The sequence below is a fragment of the Haliotis rubra genome, unplaced genomic scaffold (assembly GCF_003918875.1).
Source record: "Haliotis rubra isolate DU_JTF1 unplaced genomic scaffold, ASM391887v1 Scf1082, whole genome shotgun sequence".
Classification (NCBI taxonomy): domain Eukaryota; kingdom Metazoa; phylum Mollusca; class Gastropoda; order Lepetellida; family Haliotidae; genus Haliotis; species Haliotis rubra.
Window position 1 is genome coordinate 30097 of NW_025764984.1, and position 24717 is coordinate 54813.

The window sequence follows — 24717 nt, forward strand, 5'->3', positions numbered from 1 at the left end:
CCCTGTGGCTGGCCCATCTCCGCCGTCTACATCTACACTCCCTCTGTACTTCTCTGTAGACAGACCCTGTGGCTGGCCCATCATACGGTAACATCTACACTTTTCTCAACAAGGAACAATTTCCATATTACTGTTCTCCTCTGTAGACTGATCATGTGCAGCCTTCCATGCATCTGTGTAAGGTTTTACCTGACAGAAGTATATTAGCCTTCATACAATCAACACATTCTCGCTGTCTACAGTAAAAACAACAAATAACATTAATTGTGTTTGCTTCCGTGGCTAATGTAAACTATTTACTTTAGGATTTCTGTCAAATGTTGAAGTTGAATCAGGAGTTATGTAAAACCTTGGTATGTGTGAAAGAGCTTTTAAGTTTGATGGGTTTTGGGAACAACTCACGAATACCCTTCAAAGTTCCAAATGAAAAACTAACAAACCTTACTGCACAAGACATGGATGAAAATGTTTATTTTCATGACCAGTGACAATTCTGTACATAAAACACAAAAAATATATCTACAAATAAGAACAGGTAAAGGCTGGAAAATACTAAAGTTCCGAAAATCTGAGCATTTCAAGAAACTATCTACAGACAGGTGTGATGAGTCACTACAGGAACCCAGTCAAACTGGTTCTCAGTTGGGACTACGCTGGGCAGCAAGTCATACACCTAAAACACACTCGGGAGTCTACATCAGCGGAATATAAATCAGGCAAAACAAAAGAGGAAAAGAGGGTATACAAGGCTGAATCTGTTGTCACACTTGTACATACTGATGGTGAAACTGACGGGGCCTGTGGCAGGCAAATGACTTTGACCTTGATAACCATGATGTGATCATCGTGAATCACAATAACGTCAGAATCTTGCCAGGTCACTCAGAACCTGTCTCGACCAATGTCAGAATCTTGCCAGGTCACTCAGTACCTGTCTCGACCAATGTCAGAATCTTGCCAGGTCAATCAGTACCTGTCTCGACCAATGTCAGAATCTTGCCAGGTCAATCAGTACCTGTCTCGACCAATGTCAGAATCTTGCCAGGTCAATCAGTACCTGTCTCGACCAATGTCAGAATCTTGCCAGGTCAATCAGTACCTGTCTCGACCAATGTCAGAATCTTGCCAGGTCACTCAGTACCTGTCTCGACCAATGTTTATGCCAGTGCATGTTTCTCTGAAGTAAACTCGGCTCTCTGTTTCCAAGGTCCCCAGGTCAAGGACATTCAACAGGGCGTTAAGTACACATCAGGTTTGTAAATGTATCAAAAACTGTCAAAGTATACATCCAATACAAAGCTGGTTACATATTGGTGACAGTGTACATCACCTCCCAATATCTTGCCTAACAAACTACCTCGGTAGGTAGACACCAAAATACAAACATGCTCACATGAGGAAGCACAGATCTCAGGCTTTCCACATGTATTTTAATTTGATATACAATTCAGTTTGTGGTGCACCAGGTATGTGCAAGAACTTGATGGCAACTGTGATTTAGTTTGATATTCATATGTCAGTATGGGTAGCCTATACAGTATCACGGCCGACCTAGCTGTGCCGGTCTAGCTGTGCCAGTCTAGCTGTGGCGGTCTAGCTGTGGCGGTCCAGCTGTGGCGGTCCAGCTGTGCCAGCTAGTGCCTGACTCCAGCTGTGCCGACCACGACCTAGCTGTGCCGGCGTCTAGCTGTGCCGGTCTAGCTGTGGCGGTCTAGCTGTGGCGGTCTAGCTGCAGGATGTGCAATACTGCTGGTGCTATCAATGTAATACTGTTGTACAATACTGTAGAGGGGTGGAGCAAACACTGGTGGAACAATCAGTGGTAGCACAGGTGGTGGTGAGCATTGTGAGGACATCACATGATTGCAACCCCTGACAGGTCACCAATGTCACAGAGCCAGCTCAGCACTTTGATGACGGAATCCTGTGTACCACAGACTGCAGCACAGAGCCCACAGAGCCCACAGAGCCAGATTCACTGAGTGGAATAAGACGGCGATGTCACGTGACAACAGGAAGCCAGAGATAACGGAGTCCCTGACACAGGTGCTGATAAATGAAGCAGGTGTTTGAGCAGTTATGATTGTCAATACTTAATGATTCAGCACCAAATATTGAATATAATCCACTATAATTGAACAATAAATATTACATAAAATTAAGTTTGATTACATCTTTGTAAATAAACAGGAATTGAACTGCAAACAAATGTTTACCGCTGTAAAGTTGAAATACTGATTTTGTTATCAAAGTTACAAAGAAACAAAATATTCAACTAAATAATAACCATGCATACTGCGAGTGTGACAGGAAAACAGGCAGCATTACTGATCCAGTGGTAGACACAGGGTCATCGGGACCAGGAGGAGGAGATCCGTGCATAGCTGCACGTACAAGCTATCAATATGTCATCATGTATCCAAAATACATAGAAAACACAGTTATACTTGAATCTGGAAGGAAAGTTACCACAACAAAATACTGCATTACAAGTCCATTACACTACATCAAATGTGACACATTTTGTAAGTCATATGTGGGCCAGTCTACACAACACAGTGTGTAAGTTATGAGTTAGCCTGTCTGTACAACACAGTGTGTAAGTTATGAGTTGGCCTGTCTGTACAACACAGTGTGTAAGTTATGAGTTGGCATGTCTGTACAACAATGTATACACCTTCTCCCATCAGTCAGGTGTTCCATCAGTTTTGTGTTCCATCAGTTATTTCAGTCAGTGTTGTGTTCCATCAGTTATTTCAGTCAGTGTTGTGTTCCATCAGTTATTCAGTCAGTGTTGTGTTCCATCAGTTATTTCAGTCAGTGTTGTGTTCCATCAGTTATTCAGTCAATGTTGTGTTCCATCAGTTATTCAGTTAGTGTTGTGTTCCATCAGTTATTCAGTCAATGTTGTGTTCCATCAGTTATTTCAGTCAGTGTTGTGTTCCATCAGTTATTTCAGTCAGTGTTGTGTTCCATCAGTTATTTCAGTCAGTGTTGTGTTCCATCAGTTATTTCAGTCAGTGTTGTGTTCCATCAGTTATTTCAGTCAGTGTTGTGTTCCATCAGTTATTCAGTCAATGTTGTGTTCCATCAGTTATTCAGTTAGTGTTGTGTTCCATCAGTTATTCAGTCAATGTTGTGTTCCATCAGTTATTCAGTCAGTGTTGTGTTCCGTCTGTGTTATGTAGACAGACCCCGGAAGACCTTTCTTTCTAACACTACCGATTTCTACACATTTGACAAGTTCACTTGTTGGTAATGTTCACATTCATGTAAAAAACATCCACATAAAATGTAGAGTGACAAATACTCATGTAATACAGCCACAAGCAATCGTGTTCATGTAAAAATGTTACTCCCTGTTACTGACACTACACTTGGGAGCAACTAGTGTCCACCTACTAGTCATGTCCAACAATGTCTAGTCATGTCCGACACTGTCTGGCCATGTCCAACACTGTCTGGTTATGTCCAACACTGTCTGGCCATGTCCGACACTGTCTGGCCATGTCCAACACTGTCTGGTTATGTCTGACACTGTCTGGTCATGTCTGACACTGTCTGATCATGTCTGACACTGTCTGGCCATGTCCAACACTGTCTGGTTATGTCTGACACTGTCTGGTCATGTCTGACAATGTCTAGTCATGTCCGACACTGTCTGGCCATGTTCAACACTGTCTGGTTATGTCCGACACTGTCTGGTCATGTCCGACACTGTCTGGTCATGTCCGACACTGTCTGGTCATGTCTGACACTGTCTGGTCATGTCTGACACTGTCTGGTCATGTCCGACACTGTCTGGTCATGTCTGACACTGTCTGGTCATGTCCGACACTGTCTGGCCATGTCCGACACTGTCTGGTTATGTCCGACACTGTCTGGTCATGTCCGACACTGTCTGGTCATGTCTGACACTGTCTGGTCATGTCTGACACTGTCTGGTTATGTCTGACACTGTCTGGTCATGTCTGACACTGTTTGTTGTGTACGTCACTGGTGATGTTGTTTGGGGTAACGCTATGCCAGAATTCCCTTATTGTATTTATATTTCAAATCCATCTGACAAACAACGTTTGTGACAGATGCCAGCAACGCCCTGCAAGTCTACACAGCGTCATCACCCGATGTCGTACCGATGGAAGTGGTTGTAGTTTGAATCCAAGACAGAAATGAATGCATAGTTTTTGTTGCACTGAGGAATGATATATGTCAGTCCTTCCCTAAGCTCTGTGTTGGCTGGTATGTTTTATTTATAAACGCGTCATTAAATGCATATAAAAGAATTTTGATTGGCAGATTCTGTAGCTGTTGCTAAGCAACACACAACAATAATATGCAAATTGCTGCAGGATTGGTTATAAATATACAAACAGTCATTAGGTCTGTACCAGGCCTAGAGGTCATGCATCAATAGTCATCCCTGACCTTGACCTTGACTGTAAGACCTAGCCGACACGCATCCAAGACACAACATTGACAGACAGCTACATGTACATGAAACAATGAGTGACCTTGTAGTGAAGGTCACATGGACACATGTGTGTTACATGTCACATCTGTGTCACCCAGAACTCTGTGTTCAGATCCGATGGAAGACACAGTGAAACACCTCAGTAATTTGTTCACTTTCTGTCTTGTTTCTGAGAAAATGTTCAGCAGAAAAAAATATCACATTTTTCACGAATCAACTCGGAGGTGCTTCATCTTCTTCATCAGGATTATATTCGTTGAAAAATGTCATCGGAACTTTCTCTCTCTTGAACAAGAGCTCCCGTTTCCATGGCGGCATGCTCTCCAGTTCGCAGGGTCCATCGCCATGGCTGCAGGGGTAATGTTTGTGTTAGTCTTAGGGACACCACAGTCAGCGTTGCTTGGTCGCTCTATCTGGGGGGGGGCTTTCTTCCCCACAACTTTGGGCTCTTCCGGAACATCCTTGGCCAGAGCTGCGTCCTGTTCCTGGAGTGTGTGAGAGAGAGTGTCATGGAATTATAAGTGTTTAATGCCATTGTCAATACTATATTACAGCTGTGACTTTGTTCTCAACAAAGACTATGTATTTATCAGCAGAAACATCCATGACATAAACCGGCTGTACTGTTACATGTACAGCTGAGATGGGTTTATTTAGAAGAAACTTTACAACACATGTTTCCTGTGTCCTCACAAAAATTGGTTACGAGTTAAATATTAGAACCTTTCCTCAGCTATGTTCCTCGCTAATATTGATGGGAATATGACAGGCAGCATATTGGACACTATCATGTTGTCTCATTACATGACATTAGTATACAGAGGTGGGAGCTGAACACTGACATCACCACCTATCATTATAGAGAAGGGAGCTGAACACCGACATCACCACCTATCAGTATAGAGGAGGGAGCTGATCACTGACATCGTCACCTATCAGTATAGAGGAGGGAGTTGAACACTGACATCACCACCTATCAGTATAGAGGAGGGAGCTGAACACTGACATCACCACCTATCAGTATAGAGAAGGGAGCTGAACACTGACATCACCACCTATCAGTATAGAGGAGGGAGCTGATCACTGACATCACCACCTATCAGTATAGAGGAGGGAGCTGATCACTGACATCACCACCTATCAGTATAGAGGATGGAGCTGATCGCCGACATCGCCACCTATCAGTATAGAGGATGGAGCTGATACACTGACATCATCACCTATCAGTATAGAGGAGGGAGCTGATCACTGACATCACCACCTATCAGTATAGAGGATGGAGCTGAACACTGACATCACCACCTATCAGTATAGAGGAGGGAGCTGATCACTGACATCACCACCTATCAGTATAGAGGATGGAGCTGAACACTGACATCACCACCTATCAGTATAGAGGAGGGAGCTGAACACTGACATCACCACCTATCAGTATAGAGGAGGGAGCTGAACACTGACATCACCACCTATCAGTATAGAGGAGGGAGTTGAACACTGACATCACCACCTATCAGTATAGGGAGGAGATGAGCTGACACTGACATCACCACCTATCAGTATAGAGGTGGGAGCTGAACACTGACATCACCACCTATCAGTATAGAGGATGGAGCTGAACACTGACATCACCACCTATCAGTATAGAGGAGGGAGCTGATCACTGACATCACCACCTATCAGTATAGAGGAGGGAGCTGAACACTGACATCACCACCTATCAGTATAGAGGAGGGAGCTGAACTCTGACATCACCACCTATCAGTATAGAGGAGGGAGTTGAACACTGACATCACCACCTATCAGTATAGAGGAGGGAGCTGATCACTGACATCACCACCTATCAGTATAGAGGAGGGAGCTGAACACTGACATCACCACCTATCAGTATAGAGGAGGGAGCTGAACACTGACATCACCACCTATCAGTATAGAGGAGGAGTTGAACACTGACATCACCACCTATCAGTATAGAGGAGGAGCTGATCACTGACATCACCACCTATCAGTATAGAGGAGGAGCTGAACACTGACATCACCACCTATCAGTATAGAGGAGGGAGCTGAACACTGACATCACCACCTATCAGTATAGAGGTGGGAGCTGAACACTGACATCACCACCTATCAGTATAGAGGAGGGAGCTGATCACTGACATCACCACCTATCAGTATAGAGGAGGGAGCTGAACACTGACATCACCACCTATCAGTATAGAGGAGGGAGCTGAACACTGACATCACCACCTATCAGTATAGAGGAGGGAGCTGAACACTGACATCACCACCTATCAGTATAGAGGAGGGAGATGAACACTGACATCACCACCTATCAGTATAGAGGAGGGAGATGAACACTGACATCACCACCTATCAGTATAGAGGTGGGAGCTGAACACTGACATCACCACCTATCAGTATAGAGGATGGAGCTGAACACTGACATCACCACCTATCAGCATAGAGGAGATAGCTGATCACTGACATCACCACCTATCAGTATATAGGAGGGAGCTGAACACTGACATCAACACCTATCAGTATAGAGGAGGGAGCTGAACTCTGACATCACCACCTATCAGTATAGAGGAGGGAGTTGAACACTGACATCACCACCTATCAGTATAGAGGAGGGAGCTGAACACTGACATCACCACCTATCAGTATAGAGGAGGGAGCTGAACACTGACATCACCACCTATCAGTATAGAGGATGGAGCTGATCACTGACATCACCACCTATCAGTATAGAGGATGGAGCTGATCACTGACATCACCACCTATCAGTATAGAGGAGGGAGCTGATCACTGACATCACCACCTATCAGTATAGAGGATGGAGCTGATCACTGACATCACCACCTATCAGTATATAGAGGATGGAGCTGAACACGACATCACCACCTATCAGTATAGAGGAGGGAGCTGATCACGACATCACCACCTATCAGTATAGAGATGGGAGCTGATCACGACATCACCACCTATCAGTATAGAGGATGGAGCTGATCACTGACATCGCCACCTATCAGTATAGAGGAGGGAGCTGATCGCCGACATCACCACCTATCAGTATAGAGGAGGGAGCTGATCACTGACATCACCACCTATCAGTATAGAGGAGGGAGCTGATCACTGACATCACCACCTATCAGTATAGAGGAGGGAGCTGATCGCTGACGACATCAGTATAGAGGAGGGAGCTGAACACTGACACACCACCTATCAGTATAGAGGAGGGAGCTGAACACTGACATCACCACCTATCAGTATAGAGGAGGGAGCTGAACACCGACATCACCACCTATCAGTATAGAGGAGGGAGCTGATCACCGACATCACCACCTATCAGTATAGAGGAGGGAGCTGATCACTGACATCACCACCTATCAGTATAGAGGAGGGAGCTGATCACGACATCACCACCTATCAGTATAGAGGAGGGAGCTGATGAACACTGACATCACCACCTATCAGTATAGAGGAGGGAGCTGATCACTGACATCACCACCTATCAGTATAGAGGAGGGAGCTGAACACTGACATCACCACCTATCAGTATAGAGGAGGGAGCTGATCACTGACATCACCACCTATCAGTATAGAGGATGGAGCTGAACACTGACATCACCACCTATCAGTATAGAGGAGGGAGCTGATCACTGACATCACCACCTATCAGTATAGAGGATGGAGCTGAACACTGACATCACCACCTATCAGTATAGAGGAGGAGTTGCTGAACACTGACATCACCACCTATCAGTATAGAGGAGGGAGCTGAACACTGACATCACCACCTATCAGTATAGAGGAGGGAGCTGAACACTGACATCACCACCTATCAGTATAGAGGAGGGAGCTGAACACTGACATCACCACCTATCAGTATAGAGGTGGGAGCTGAACACTGACATCACCACCTATCAGTATAGAGGATGGAGCTGAACACTGACATCACCACCTATCAGTATAGAGGATAGCTGATGAACACTGACATCACCACCTATCAGTATAGAGGAGGAGCTGAACACTGACATCACCACCTATCAGTATAGAGGAGGGAGCTGAACACTGACATCACCACCTATCAGTATAGAGAGGAGGAGCTGAACACTGACATCACCACCTATCAGTATAGAGGAGGCTGATGAACACTGACATCACCACCTATCAGTATAGAGGAGGGAGCTGAACACTGACATCACCACCTATCAGTATAGAGGAGGGAGCTGAACACTGACATCACCACCATCAGTATAGAGGAGGGAGCTGAACACTGACATCACCACCTATCAGTATAGGAGGAGGGAGCTGATCACTGACATCACCACCCACCTATCAGTATAGAGGGAGGGAGCTGAACACTGACATCACCACCTATCAGTATAGAGGGAGAGCTGAGGAGGAGCTGAACACTGACATCACCACCTATCAGTATAGAGGAGGGAGCTGAACAACACTGACATCACCACCTATCAGTATATAGAGGAGGGAGCTGATCACTGACATCACCACCTATCAGTATAGAGGAGGGAGCTGAACACTGACATCACCACCTATCAGTATAGAGGAGGAGCTGAACACTGACATCACCACCTATCAGTATAGAGGAGGGAGCTGAACACTGACATCACCACCTATCAGTATAGAGGAGGAGCTGAACACTGACATCACCACCTATCAGTATAGAGGAGGAGCTGAACACTGACATCACCACCTATCAGTATAGAGGAGGGAGCTGAACACTGACTTCACCACCTATCAGTATAGAGGATGGAGCTGAACACTGACATCACCACCTATCAGTATAGAGGAGATAGCTGATCACTGACATCACCACCTATCAGTATATAGGAGGGAGCTGAACACTGACATCACCACCTATCAGTATAGAGGAGGAGCTGAACACTGACATCACCACCTATCAGTATAGAGGAGGGAGCTGAACACTGACATCACCACCTATCAGTATAGAGGAGGAGCTGAACACTGACATCACCACCTATCAGTATAGAGGAGGGAGCTGAACACTGACATCACCACCTATCAGTATAGAGGATGGAGCTGATCACTGACATCACCACCTATCAGTATAGAGGAGGAGCTGAACACTGACATCACCACCTATCAGTATAGAGGAGGAGCTGATCACTGACATCACCACCTATCAGTATAGAGGATGGAGCTGAACACTGACATCACCACCTATCAGTATAGAGGAGGGAGCTGAACACTGACATCACCACCTATCAGTATAGAGGAGGGAGCTGAACACTGACATCACCACCTATCAGTATAGAGGAGGGAGCTGAACACTGACATCACCACCTATCAGTATAGAGGAGGGAGCTGAACACTGACATCACCACCTATCAGTATAGAGGAGGGAGCTGAACACTGACATCACACCTATCAGTATATAGAGGGAGCTGAACACTGACACACCTATCAGTATAGAGGAGGGAGCTGATCACTGACATCACCACCTATCAGTATAGAGGAGGGAGCTGAACACTGACATCACCACCTATCAGTATAGAGGAGGGAGCTGAACACTGACATCACCACCTATCAGTATAGAGGTGGAAGCTGAACACTGACATCACCACCTATCAGTATAGAGGTGGGAGCTGAACTCTGACATCACCACCTATCAGTATAGAGGAGGGAGCTGAACACTGACATCACCACCTATCAGTATAGAGGAGGGAGCTGAACACTGACATCACCACCTATCAGTATAGAGGAGTAGCTGATCACTGACATCACCACCTATCAGTATAGAGGAGGGAGCTGAACACTGACATCACCACCTATCAGTATAGAGGAGGGAGCTGAACACTGACATCACCACCTATCAGTATAGAGGAGGGAGATGAACACTGACATCAGCACCTATCAGTATAGAGGAGGGAGCTGAACACTGACATCACCACCTATCAGTATAGAGGATGGAGCTGAACACTGACATCACCACCTATCAGTATAGAGGAGAGAGCTGATCACTGACATCACCACCTATCAGTATATAGGAGGGAGCTGATCACTGACATCAACACCTATCAGTATAGAGGAGGGAGCAGAACTCTGACATCACCACCTATCATTATAGAGGAGGGAGCTGAACACTGACATCACCACCTATCAGTATAGAGGAGGGAGCTGAACACTGACATCACCACCTATCAGTATAGAGGAGGGAGCTGAACACTGACATCACCACCTATCAGTATAGAGGAGGGAGCTGATCACTGACATCACCACCTATCACTATAGAGGAGGGAGCTGAACACTGACATCACCACCTATCAGTATAGAGGAGATAGCTGATCACTGACATCACCACCTATCAGTATAGAGGATGGAGCTGAACATTGACATCACCACCTATCAGTATAGAGGAGGGAGCTGATCACTGACATTACCACCTATCACTATAGAGGATGGAGCTGAACACTGACATCACCACCTATCAGTATAGAGGAGGGAGCTGAACTCTGACATCACCACCTATCAGTATAGAGGAGGGAGCTGAACACTGACATCACCACCTATCAGTATAGAGGTGGGAGCTGAACACTGACATCACCACCTATCAGTATAGAGGAGGGAGCTGATCACTGACATCACCACCTATCAGTATAGAGGAGGGAGCTGAACACTGACATCACCACCTATCAGTATAGAGGAGGAGGAGCTGAACACTGACATCACCACCTATCAGTATAGAGGAGGAGCTGAACACTGACATCACCACCTATCAGTATAGAGGAGGAGGAGCTGAACACTGACATCACCACCTATCAGTATAGAGGAGGAGCTGAACACTGACATCACCACCTATCAGTATAGAGGAGGGAGCTGAACACTGACATCACCACCTATCAGTATAGAGGAGGGAGTTGAACACTGACATCACCACCTATCAGTATAGAGGAGGGAGCTGAACACTGACATCACCACCTATCAGTATAGAGGAGGGAGCTGAACACTGACATCACCACCTATCAGTATAGAGGAGGAGCTGAACACTGACATCACCACCTATCAGTATAGAGGAGGAGCTGAACACTGACATCACCACCTATCAGTATAGAGGAGGAGCTGAACACTGACATCACCACCTATCAGTATAGAGGAGGAGGAGCTGAACACTGACATCACCACCTATCAGTATAGAGGTGGAAGCTGAACACTGACATCACCACCTATCAGTATAGAGGAGGGAGCTGATCACTGACATCACCACCTATCACTATAGAGGAGGGAGCTGAACACTGACATCACCACCTATCAGTATAGAGGAGGGAGCTGAACACTGACATCACCACCTATCAGTATAGAGGATGGAGCTGAACACTGACATCACCACCTATCAGTATAGAGGAGGGAGCTGATCACTGACATCACCACCTATCACTATAGAGGATGGAGCTGAACACTGACATCACCACCTATCAGTATAGAGGAGGGAGCTGAACTCTGACATCACCACCTATCAGTATAGAGGAGGGAGCTGAACACTGACATCACCACCTATCAGTATAGAGGTGGGAGCTGAACACTGACATCACCACCTATCAGTATAGAGGAGGGAGCTGATCACTGACATCACCACCTATCAGTATAGAGGAGGAGCTGAACACTGACATCACCACCTATCAGTATAGAGGAGGGAGCTGATCACTGACATCACCACCTATCAGTATAGAGGAGGGAGCTGAACACTGACATCACCACCTATCAGTATAGAGGAGGGAGCTGATCACTGACATCACCACCTATCAGTATAGAGGAGGGAGCTGAACACTGACATCACCACCTATCAGTATAGAGGAGGGAGCTGAACTCTGACATCACCACCTATCAGTATAGAGGAGGGAGTTGAACACTGACATCACCACCTATCAGTATAGAGGTGGGAGCTGAACACTGACATCACCACCTATCAGTATAGAGGAGGGAGCTGATCACTGACATCACCACCTATCAGTATAGAGGAGGGAGCTGAACACTGACATCACCACCTATCAGTATAGAGGAGGGAGCTGAACACTGACATCACCACCTATCAGTATAGAGGAGGGAGCTGAACACTGACATCACCACCTATCAGTATAGAGGAGGGAGCTGAACACTGACATCACCACCTATCAGTATAGAGGAAGGAGCTGAACACTGACATCACCACCTATCAGTATAGAGGAGGGAGCTGAACACTGACATCACCACCTATCAGTATAGAGGAGGGAGCTGAACACTGACATCACCACCTATCAGTATAGAGGAGGGAGCTGAACACTGACATCACCACCTATCAGTATAGAGGAGGGAGCTGAACACTGACATCACCACCTATCAGTATAGAGGAGGGAGCTGAACACTGACATCACCACCTATCAGTATAGAGGAGGGAGCTGAACACTGACATCACCACCTATCAGTATAGAGGAGGAGCTGAACACTGACATCACCACCTATCAGTATAGAGGAGGGAGCTGAACACTGACATCACCACCTATCAGTATAGAGGAGGGAGCTGAACACTGACATCACCACCTATCACCTATATATAGAGGAGGGAGCTGAACACTGACATCACCACCTATCAGTATAGAGGGAGGAGCTGAACACTGACATCACCACCTATCAGTATAGAGGGAGGAGCTGATCACTGACATCACCACCTATCAGTATAGAGGAGGGAGCTGAACACTGACATCACCACCTATCAGTATAGAGGAGGGAGCTGAACACTGACATCACCACCTATCAGTATAGAGGAGGGAGCTGAACACTGACATCACCACCTATCAGTATAGAGGAGGGAGCTGAACACTGACATCACCACCTATCAGTATAGAGGAGGGAGCTGAACACTGACATCACCACCTATCAGTATAGGAGGAGGAGCTGACATCACTGACATCACCACCTATCAGTATAGAGTGACATCACCAGATCAGTATAGAGGAGGGAGCTGAACACTGACATCACCACCTATCAGTATAGAGGATGGAGCTGAACACTGACATCACCACCTATCAGTATAGAGGAGAGAGCTGATCACTGACATCACCACCTATCAGTATAGAGGAGGGAGCTGAACACTGACATCACCACCTATCAGTATAGAGGAGGGAGCTGAACACTGACATCACCACCTATCAGTATAGAGGAGGGAGCTGAACACTGACATCACCACCTATCAGTATAGAGGAGGGAGCTGAACACTGACATCACCACCTATCAGTATAGAGGAGGAGCTGAACACTGACATCACCACCTATCAGTATAGAGGAGGGAGCTGAACACTGACATCACCACCTATCAGTATAGAGGAGGGAGCTGAACACTGACATCACCACCTATCAGTATAGAGGAGGGAGCTGAACACTGACATCACCACCTATCAGTATAGAGGAGGGAGCTGAACACTGACATCACCACCTATCAGTATAGAGGAGGGAGCTGATCACTGACATCACCACCTATCAGTATATAGGAGGGAGCTGAACACTGACATCACCACCTATCAGTATAGGAGGAGGAGCTGAACACTGACATCACCACCTATCAGTATAGAGGAGGGAGCTGAACACTGACATCACCACCTATCAGTATAGAGGAGGGAGCTGAACACTGACATCACCACCTATCAGTATAGAGGAGGGAGCTGAACACTGACATCACCACCTATCAGTATAGAGGAGGGAGCTGAACACTGACATCACCACCCTATCAGTATAGAGAGGAGGGAGCTGAACACTGACATCACCACCTATCAGTATAGAGGTGGGAGCTGAACACTGACATCACCACCTATCAGTATAGAGGAGGGAGCTGAACACTGACATCACCACCTATCAGTATAGAGGAGGGAGCTGAACACTGACATCACCACCTATCAGTATAGAGGAGGGAGCTGAACACTGACATCACCACCTATCAGTATAGAGGAGGGAGCTGAACACTGACATCACCACCTATCAGTATAGAGGAGGGGAGCTGAACACTGACATCACCACCTATCAGTATAGAGGAGGGAGCTGAACACTGACATCACCACCTATCCTATCAGTATAGAGGAGGAGCTGAACACTGACATCACCACCTATCAGTATAGAGGAGGGAGCTGAACACTGACATCACCACCTATCAGTATAGAGGAGGGAGCTGAACACTGACATCACCACCTATCAGTATAGAGGAGGGAGCTGAACACTGACATCACCACCTATCAGTATAGAGGAGGAGCTGAACACTGACATCACCACCTATCAGTATAGAGGAGGGAGCTGAACACTGACATCACCACCTATCAGTATAGAGGAGGGAGCTGAACACTGACATCACCACCTATCAGTATAGAGGAGGGAGCTGAACACTGACATCACCACCTATCAGTATAGAGGAGGGAGCTGATCACTGACATCACCACCTATTAGTATAGAGGAGGGAGCTGATCACTGACATTACCTCCTGGGATTTCTTCAAGAGTATCTTCCTCTTCCACTCAGGGACATCCTTCCACTTGGCTTGCTCCTCCCTCTCTCTCAGGATCTTCCTCTGCAACATCAACAAACATTCTCAACTTCCTCTTCCTCTACAACACAAACTTAACTCCATCTTAATGCATCTTTACCAGCAATATCCACACATATATGAAACTAGCTGTCAGATTTATAACATTAGGTTCTACGTTCAACATAAACTACCTGTCAGATGTGCAACATGAGGTTCTATGTACAACATAAACTACCTGTCAGATGTGCAACATGAGGTTCTATGTACAACATAAACTACCTGTCAGATGTGCAACATGAGGTTCTACTGTACAACATAAACTACCTGTCAGATGTGCAACATGAGGTTCTATGTACAACATAAACTACCTGTCAGATGTGCAACATGAGGTTCTATGTTCTACAACATAAACTACCTGTCAGATGTGCAACATGAGGTTCTATGTACAACATAAACTACCTGTCAGATGTGCAACATGAGGTTCTATGTACAACATAAACTACCTGTCAGATGTGCAACATGAGGTTCTATGTACAACATAAACTACCTGTCAGATGTGCAACATGAGGTTCTATGTACAACATAAACTACCTGTCAGATGTGCAACATGAGGTTCTATGTACAACATAAACTACCTGTCAGATGTGCAACATGAGGTTCTATGTACAACATAAACTACCTGTCAGATGTGCAACATGAGGTTCTATGTACAACATAAACTACCTGTCAGATGTGCAACATGAGGTTCTATGTACAACATAAACTACCTGTCAGATGTGCAACATGAGGTTCTATGTACAACATAAACTACCTGTCAGATGTGCAACATGAGGTTCTATGTACAACATAAACTACCTGTCAGATGTGCAACATGAGGTTCTATGTACAACATAAACTACCTGTCAGATGTGCAACATGAGGTTCTATGTACAACATAAACTACCTGTCAGATGTGCAACATGAGGGTTCTATGTACAACATAAACTACCTGTCAGATGTGCAACATGAGGTTCTACATACAACATAAACTACCTGTCAGATGTGCAACATGAGGTTCTATGTACAACATAAACTACCTGTCAGATGTGCAACATGAGGTTCTATGTACAACATAAACTACCTGTCAGATGTGCAACATGAGGTTCTATGTACAACATAAACTACCTGTCAGATGTGCAACATGAGGTTCTATGTACAACATAAACTACCTGTCAGATGTGCAACATGAGGTTCTATGTACAACATAAACTACCTGTCAGATGTGCAACATGAGGTTCTATGTACAACATAAACTACCTGTCAGATGTGCAACATGAGGTTCTATACGTACAACATAAACTACCTGTCAGATGTGCAACATGATACAACATAAACTACCTGTCAGATGTGCAACATGAGGTTCTACGTTCAACATAAACTACCTGTCAGATGTGCAACATGAGGTTCTATGTACAACATAAACTACCTGTCAGATGTGCAACATGAGGTTCTATGTACAACATAAACTACCTGTCAGATGTGCAACATGAGGTTCTACATACAACATAAACTACCTGTCAGATGTGCAACATGAGGTTCTATGTACAACATAAACTACCTGTCAGATGTGCAACATGAGGTTCTATGTACAACATAAACTACCTGTCAGATGTGCAACATGAGGTTCTATGTACAACATAAACTACCTGTCAGATGTGCAACATGAGGTTCTATGTACAACATAAACTACCTGTCAGATGTGCAACATGAGGTTCTATGTACAACATAAACTACCTGTCAGATGTGCAACATGAGGTTCTATGTACAACATAAACTACCTGTCAGATGTGCAACATGAGGTTCTATGTACAACATAAACTACCTGTCAGATGTGCAACATGAGGTTCTATGTACAACATAAACTACCTGTCAGATGTGCAACATGAGGTTCTATGTACAACATAAACTACCTGTCAGATGTGCAACATGAGGTTCTACATACAACATAAACTACCTGTCAGATGTGCAACATGAGGTTCTATGTACAACATAAACTACCTGTCAGATGTGCAACATGAGGTTCTATGTACAACATAAACTACCTGTCAGATGTGCAACATGAGGTTCTATGTACAACATAAACTACCTGTCAGATGTGCAACATGAGGTTCTATGTACAACATAAACTACCTGTCAGATGTGCAACATGAGGTTCTATGTACAACATAAACTACCTGTCAGATGTGCAACATGAGGTTCTATGTACAACATAAACTACCTGTCAGATGTGCAACATGAGGTTCTATGTACAACATAAACTACCTGTCAGATGTGCAACATGAGGTTCTATGTACAACATAAACTACCTGTCAGATGTGCAACATGAGGTTCAACATAAACTACCTGTCAGATGTGCAACATGAGGTTCTATGTACAACATAAACTACCTGTCAGATGTATAACATGAGGTTCTATGTACAACATAAACTACCTGTCAGATGTGCAACATGAGGTTCTATGTACAACATAAACTACCTGTCAGATGTATAACATTAGGTTCTATGTACAACATAAACTACCTGTCAGATGTGCAACATGAGGTTCTATGTACAACATAAACTACCTGTCAGATGTGCAACATGAGGTTCTATGTACAACATAAACTACCTGTCAGATTTGCAACATGAGGTTCTATGTACAACATAAACTACCTGTCAGATGTGCAACATGAGGTTCTATGTACAACATAAACTACCTGTCAGATGTGCAACATGAGGTTCTATGTACAACATAAACTACCTGTCAGATGTGCAACATGAGGTTCTATGTACAACATAAACTACCTGTCAGATGTGCAACATGAGGTTCTACGTACAACATAAACTACCTGTCAGATGTGCAACATGAGGTTCTATGTACAACATAAACTACCTGTCAGATGTGCAACATGAGGTTCTATGTACAACATAAACTACCTGTCAGATGTGCAACATGAGGTTCTACATACAACATAAACTCAGATGTGCCATGAGGTGTCAGATGATGTGCAACATGAGGTACAACATAAACTACCTGTCGTGCAACATGAGGTTCTATACAACATAAACTACCTGTCAGATGTGCAACATGAGGTTCTATGTACAACATAAACTACCTGTCAGATGTGCAACATGAGGTTCTACATACAACATAAACTACCTGTCAGATGTGCAACATGAGGTTCTATGTACAACATAAACTACCCTGTCAGATGTGCAACATGAGGTTCTATGTACAACATAAACTACCTGTCAGATGTGTAACATGAGGTTCTATGTACAACATAAACTACCTGTCAGATGTGCAACATGAGGTTCTATGTACAACATAAACTACCTGTCAGATGTGCAACATGAGGTTCTATGTCAACATAAACTACCTGTCAGATGTAACATGAGGTTCTATGTACAACATAAACTACCTGTCAGATGTGCAACATGAGGTTCTACGTACAACATAAACTACCTGTCAGATGTGCAACATGAGGTTCTATGTACAACATAAACTACCTGTCAGATGTGCAACATGAGGTTCTATGTACAACATAAACTACCTGTCAGATGTGCAACATGAGGTTCTATGTACAACATAAACTACCTGTCAGATTTGCAACATGAGGTTCTATGTACAACATAAACTACCCGTCAGATGTGCAACATGAGGTTCTATGTACAACATATACTACCTGTCAGATGTGCAACATGAGGTTCTACATACAACGTATTCTTCTATCATCTCTCTATTCTTCTTTTCTACCATCTCTCGCTTCCAGTTGGGAGTGTCCTGAGTGATGGGCACCACACCTGGCACGCTGCTGATGTCTGCAACACAGGTATATCATAAGTATATCATTGTCAACACAGGTATATCACAAGTATATCATTGACAACTCAGGTAGTATATCATTGTCAGCATAGGTATATCATTGTCAGCACAGGAGGTATAACATAAGTATATCATTGTCAACACAGGTATATCACAAGTATTTCATTGTCAACACAGGTATATCATAAGTATATCATTGTCAACACAGGTATATCACAAGTATATCATTGACAACTCAGGTAGTATATCATTGTCAGCATAGGTATATCATTGTCAGCACAGTAAGTATATCATAGGTATATCATTGTCAACACAGGTATATCACAAGTATATCATTGTCAACACAGGTATATCATAAGTATATCATTGTCATCACAGGTATATCACAAGTATATCATTGACAACTCAGGTAGTTTATCATTGTCAGCATAGGTATATCATTGTCAGCACAGGAGGTATATCATAAGTATATCATTGCCAATACAGGAGGTATATTACAAGCATATCATTTTCAAATCAGGTGGTATATCATGAGTATATCTTTGTCAACACAAGAGGTATATGATAAGAATATCATTGTTAACACAGGAGGTATATCACAAGTACATCATTGTCAAAACAGGAGGTATATCATGTGTATATCATTTCAAAACATAATAGTCCACTTGTTAAGCGCATTTTCCCCACATAAGAATGCTCAAAGTGCTGGAAGATAAGAGAAGGACAAAGTTTTCAGTTTGAAGGATGGGTGAGAGGAAACAGATGAGTCTTAACGCGGTCTTGATAATAAAAAGTCATTGTATGTGTTCAGTTCTAAGGGCAGGAGGTATATCATGTGTATATAACTCATAACACTGGAAGTATATCATGTGTATATCACTCATAACACAGGTCCTATATCTTGTGGATATCATTGTCAACATAGGTGGTATATTATGTGTATATCATGAGTCAATACAGGTCATATGACTGACTGACTGAGTCTGGTTTTACGCCGCTTTTAGCAATATTCCAGCAACATCACGGCGGGGGACACCAGAAATGGGCTTCACACATTGTACCCATGTGGGGATTCGAACCCGGGTCTTCGGCGTGACGAGCCAACACTTTAACCATTAGGCTACCCCACCGCCCCACAGGTCATATGATCATGAAATGAAACAGGTGGCATCTCATGACACATGGTATAATGAGAATACATCATACATCAATGCATGTTGCAAATTGTATCATGAATACCAGTATATCATTTTAACCTTGGTGATATATCATGCACATACCGTTTATCACCACAGGTCCTATTTTGTAAGCGTATTAGGCTCAAATAGATGCTATATAATGGGTTGACACAGGTGATATATTGTAAGTATATGAAGTGTAAGTAGGTGATATATCATGGTTTGACACAGGTGGTATATTGTAAGTATATGAAGTGTAAATGGGTGATATGTCATGGGCTGACACAGGTGGTATATTGCAAGTATATGAAGTGTAAATGGGTGATATGTCATGGGTTGACACACATGGTATATTGTAAGTATATGAAGTATAAATGGGTGGTATATCATGGAGTTAACACAGGTGGTATATTGTAAGTATATGAAGTGTACAGTCTGCTACAGTCTGAGACATCACTACAGTCTACTATAGTTTGAGATATCACTACAGTCCACTATAGTCTGAGACATCACTACAGTCTACTATAGACTGAGACATCACTACAGTCCACTATAGACTGAGACATCACTACAGTCTACTATAGACTGAGACATCACTACAATCTACTATAGACTGAGACATCACTACAGTCTACTATAGACTGAGACATCACATCTACTACTGAGACATCACTATAGACTGAGACATCACTACAGTCTACTATAGACTGAGACATCACTACAGTCCACTATAGACTGAGACATCACTACAGTCTACTACAGACTGAGACATCACTACAGTCTACTATAGACTGAGACATCACTACAGTCTACTATACACTGAGACATCACTACAGCCTACTATAGACTGAGACATCACTACAGTCCACTATAGACTGAGACATCACTACAGTCCACTACAGACTGAGACATCACTACAGTCTACTATAGACTGAGACATCACTACAGTCCACTATAGTCTGAGACATCACTACAGTCTACTATAGTCTGAGACTCTACTACAGACTGAGACATCACTACAGTCTACTACAGACTGAGACATCACTACAGTCTACTATAGTCTGCGACATCACTACAGTCTACTATAGTCTACCACTAGTCCACTCATAGTCTGAGACATCACTACAGTCTACTATAGACTCAGACATCACTACAGTCTACTACAGACTGAGACATCACTACAGTCTACTATAGTCTGAGACATCACTACAGTCTACTATAGTCTGAGACATCACTACAGTCTACTATAGACTGAGACATCACTACAGTCTACTATAGACTGAGACATCACTACAGTCTACTACAGACAGAGATCACTACAGTCTACCTATAGACTGAGACATCACTACAGTCTACTACAGACTGAGACATCACTACAGTCCACTATAGACTGAGACATCACTACAGTCTACTATAGACTGAGACATCACTACAGTCCACTATAGACTGATACATCACTACAGTCCACTATAGACTGAGACATCACTACAGTTTACTACAGACTGAGACATCACTACAGTCTACTATAGACTGAGACATCACTACAGTCTACTACAGACTGAGACATCACTACAGTCTACTACAGACTGAGACATCACTACAGTCCACTATAGACTTAGACATCACTACAGTCCACTATAGACTGAGACATCACTACAGTCTACTACAGACTGAGACATCACTATAGTCTACTACAGACTGAGACATCACTACAGTCCACTATAGACTGAGACATCACTACAGTCCACTATAGACTGAGACATTACTACAGTCCACTACAGACTGAGACATCACTACAGTCCACTATAGACTGAGACATCACTACAGTCTACTACAGACTGAGACATCACTACAGTCCACTATAGACTGAGACATCACTACAGTCTACTGAGACATCACTACAGTCTACTACAGACTGAGACATCACTACAGTCTACTACAGACTGAGACATCACTACAGTCTACTATAGACTGATTGATAACTACACTATAATGTGGTTCAGGGGCTGTGAGATAGACTACATTGCATGGAGGGCTAGGCAGTAGGGAAAATAATGTGGTTCAGGGGCTGTGAGATAGATTACATTGCATGAAGCGCTAGGCAGTAGGGAAAATAATGTGGTTCAGGGACTGTGAGACGTGATGCTGCAGGGCACTGACTTTACCAGCTGGTGACATCCTTTTCTCAAGTAGTCAAACCCATTGAGCTTTTGCCATCCAATCTCTGATCAGAAGTATGCTGTCTACTGTAGGTATATCAGTGACAAAGATTGTTCCACAGTTCTGGACTAACTTTTGCAATGGCTGCTGTTTTGGGCACAAACAACAGATCCAAAAGATTGGGATGGAATGTGCTGTTTTTGAGCTTGCACATATATTTGAGTGATGGTCCATACCAAGCCTCAATTACCAGGATCACACTGCTGCAGCCAACCTTCGAAACCCTTGCTCACAGTTTCCATCCCTGTCAGTATTAGGATCACCGTTTCCATCCCTGTCAGTGTTAGGATCACAGTTTCCATCCTAGACTAAGGCTTAGTCTCTGAATATATATAATTTTGATAGCAACAAACAAGCCCATTTATATTGAAAAGGAGCCCTAGGTGGACCAGAGATTCAGAACCTGAGGAAATCTAGACTTGCTTTATTTAGGGCTTTAGCACTGCAGAGAGGGATTGGCAGTAGGGAAATAAATGTGGTTCAGGGACTGTGAGACAGACTATTTCCATCCCTGTCAGTGTTAGGATCACAGTCATTGTTAGGATCACAGTCAGTGTTAGGATCACAGTCAGTGTTAGGATCACAGTCAGTGTTAGGTTTGCAGTCAGTGTCACAGTCAGTGTCAGGATCACAGTAGGATCACAGTCAGTGTTAGGATCACAGTCAGTGTTAGGATCACAGTCAGTGTTAGGTTCACAGTCAGTGTTAGGATCACAGTCAGTGTTACCATCAGCAGGATCAGGAGTCAGTGTTAGGATCACAGTCAGTGTTAGGTTCACAGTCAGTTGCATCGCAGTAGGTTCACAGTCAGTGTTAGGGTTCACAGTCAGTGTTAGGATCACAGTCAGTGTCACAGTAGGTTCACTACAGTCAGTGTTAGGATCACAGTCAGTGCTAGGATCACAGTCAGTGTTAGGATCACAGTCAGTGTTAGGATCACAGTCAGTGTTAGGTTTGCAGTCAGTGTTAGGATCACAGTCAGTGTTAGGATCACAGTCAGGATCGCAGTCAGTGTTAGGATCACAGTCAGTGTTAGGATCACAGTCAGTGTTAGGATCACAGTCAGTGTTAGGATCACAGTCAGTGTTAGGATCACAGTCAGTGTTAGGATCGCAGTCAGTGTTAGGATCACAGTCAGTGTTAGGATCACAGTCAGTGTTAGGATCGCAGTCAGTGTTAGGATCACAGTCAGTGTTAGGATCACAGTCAGTGTTAGGATCACAGTCAGTGTTAGGATCACAGTCAGTGTTAGGATCACAGTCAGTGTTAGGATCACAGTCAGTGTTAGGATCACAGTCAGTGTTAGGATCACAGTCAGTGTTAGGATCACAGTCAGTGTTAGGAGTGTTAGGATCATGAGTCAGTGTTAGGATCACAGTCAGTGTTAGGATCATAGTCATGTTACGATCACAGTCAGTGTTATCGATCACAGTAGGATCGCAGTCAGTGTTAGGATCACAGTCAGTGTTAGGATCACAGTCAGTGTTAGGATCACAGTCAGTGTTAAGATCACAGTCAGTGTTAGGATCACAGTCAGTGTTAGGATCACAGTCAATGTTAGTGTGTTAGGATCACAGTCAGCATTAGGATCACAGTCAGTGTTAGGATCACAGTCAGTTTTAGGATCACAGTCAGTGTTAGGATCACAGTAGGATCGAAGTCAGAGTTAGGATCAGAGTCAGTGTTAGGATCACAGTCAGTGTTAGGATCACAGTCAGTGTTAGGATCGCAGTCAGTGGTAGGATGGCAGTCAGTGTTAGGATCACAGTCAGTGTTAGGATTGCAGTCAGTGTTAGGATCACAGTAGGATCGAAGTCAGAGTTAGGATCACAGTCAGTGTTAGGATTGCAGTCAGTGTTAGGATCACAGTCAGTGTTAGGATCACAGTCAGTGTTAGGATTGCAGTCAGTGTTAGGATCACAGTCAGTGTTAGGATCACAGTCAGTGTTAGGATCACAGTCAGTTAGGATCGCAGTCAGTGTTAGGATCACAGTCAGTGTTAGGATCGCAGTCAGTGTTAGGATCACAGTCAGTGTTAGGTTCACAGTCAGTGTTAGGATCACAGTCAGTGTTAGGATCACAGTCAGTGTTAGGATTGCAGTCAGTGTTAGGATCACAGTAGGATCGAAGTCAGAGTTAGGATCACAGTCAGTGTTAGGATTGCAGTCAGTGTTAGGATCACAGTCAGTGTTAGGATCACAGTCAGTGGTCGGATTGCAGTCAGTGTTAGGATCACAGTCAGTGTTAGGATCACAGTCAGTGTTAGGATCACAGTCAGTGTATCGCAGTCGGTGTTAGGATCACAGTCTAGGATCACAGTCAGTGTTAGGATCGCAGTCAGTATTAGGATTGCAGTCAGTGTTAGGATCACAGTCAGTGTTAGGATCACAGTCAGTGTTAGGATTGCAGTCAGTGTTAGGATCACAGTCAGTGTTAGGATCACAGACAGTGTTAGGATCACAGTCAGTGTTAGGA

The 24717-nt window shown here is 44.0% G+C and overlaps 1 protein-coding gene across 3 annotated transcripts in view; it reads right to left on the minus strand.

Moving 5' to 3' along the window:
- Positions 1-445: 445 nt before the first annotated feature.
- Positions 446-24717, minus strand: part of LOC124281886 (vegetative cell wall protein gp1-like) — a 56911-nt gene continuing 32639 nt past the window's right edge. For 2 of the 3 annotated variants that reach the window (XM_046717910.1, XM_046717905.1), the window contains exons 5-7: positions 18737-18840; positions 14954-15043; positions 446-4959 (exon numbers count right to left, since the gene is read on the minus strand). In XM_046717910.1, coding sequence (XP_046573866.1) covers positions 4741-4959; positions 14954-15043; positions 18737-18840 — 413 coding nt within the window. In that variant the 3' untranslated portion in view covers positions 446-4740. The remainder of the gene's footprint in view (positions 4960-14953; positions 15044-18736; positions 18841-24717) is intronic. The other variant, XR_006899999.1, reaches the window with a different exon arrangement.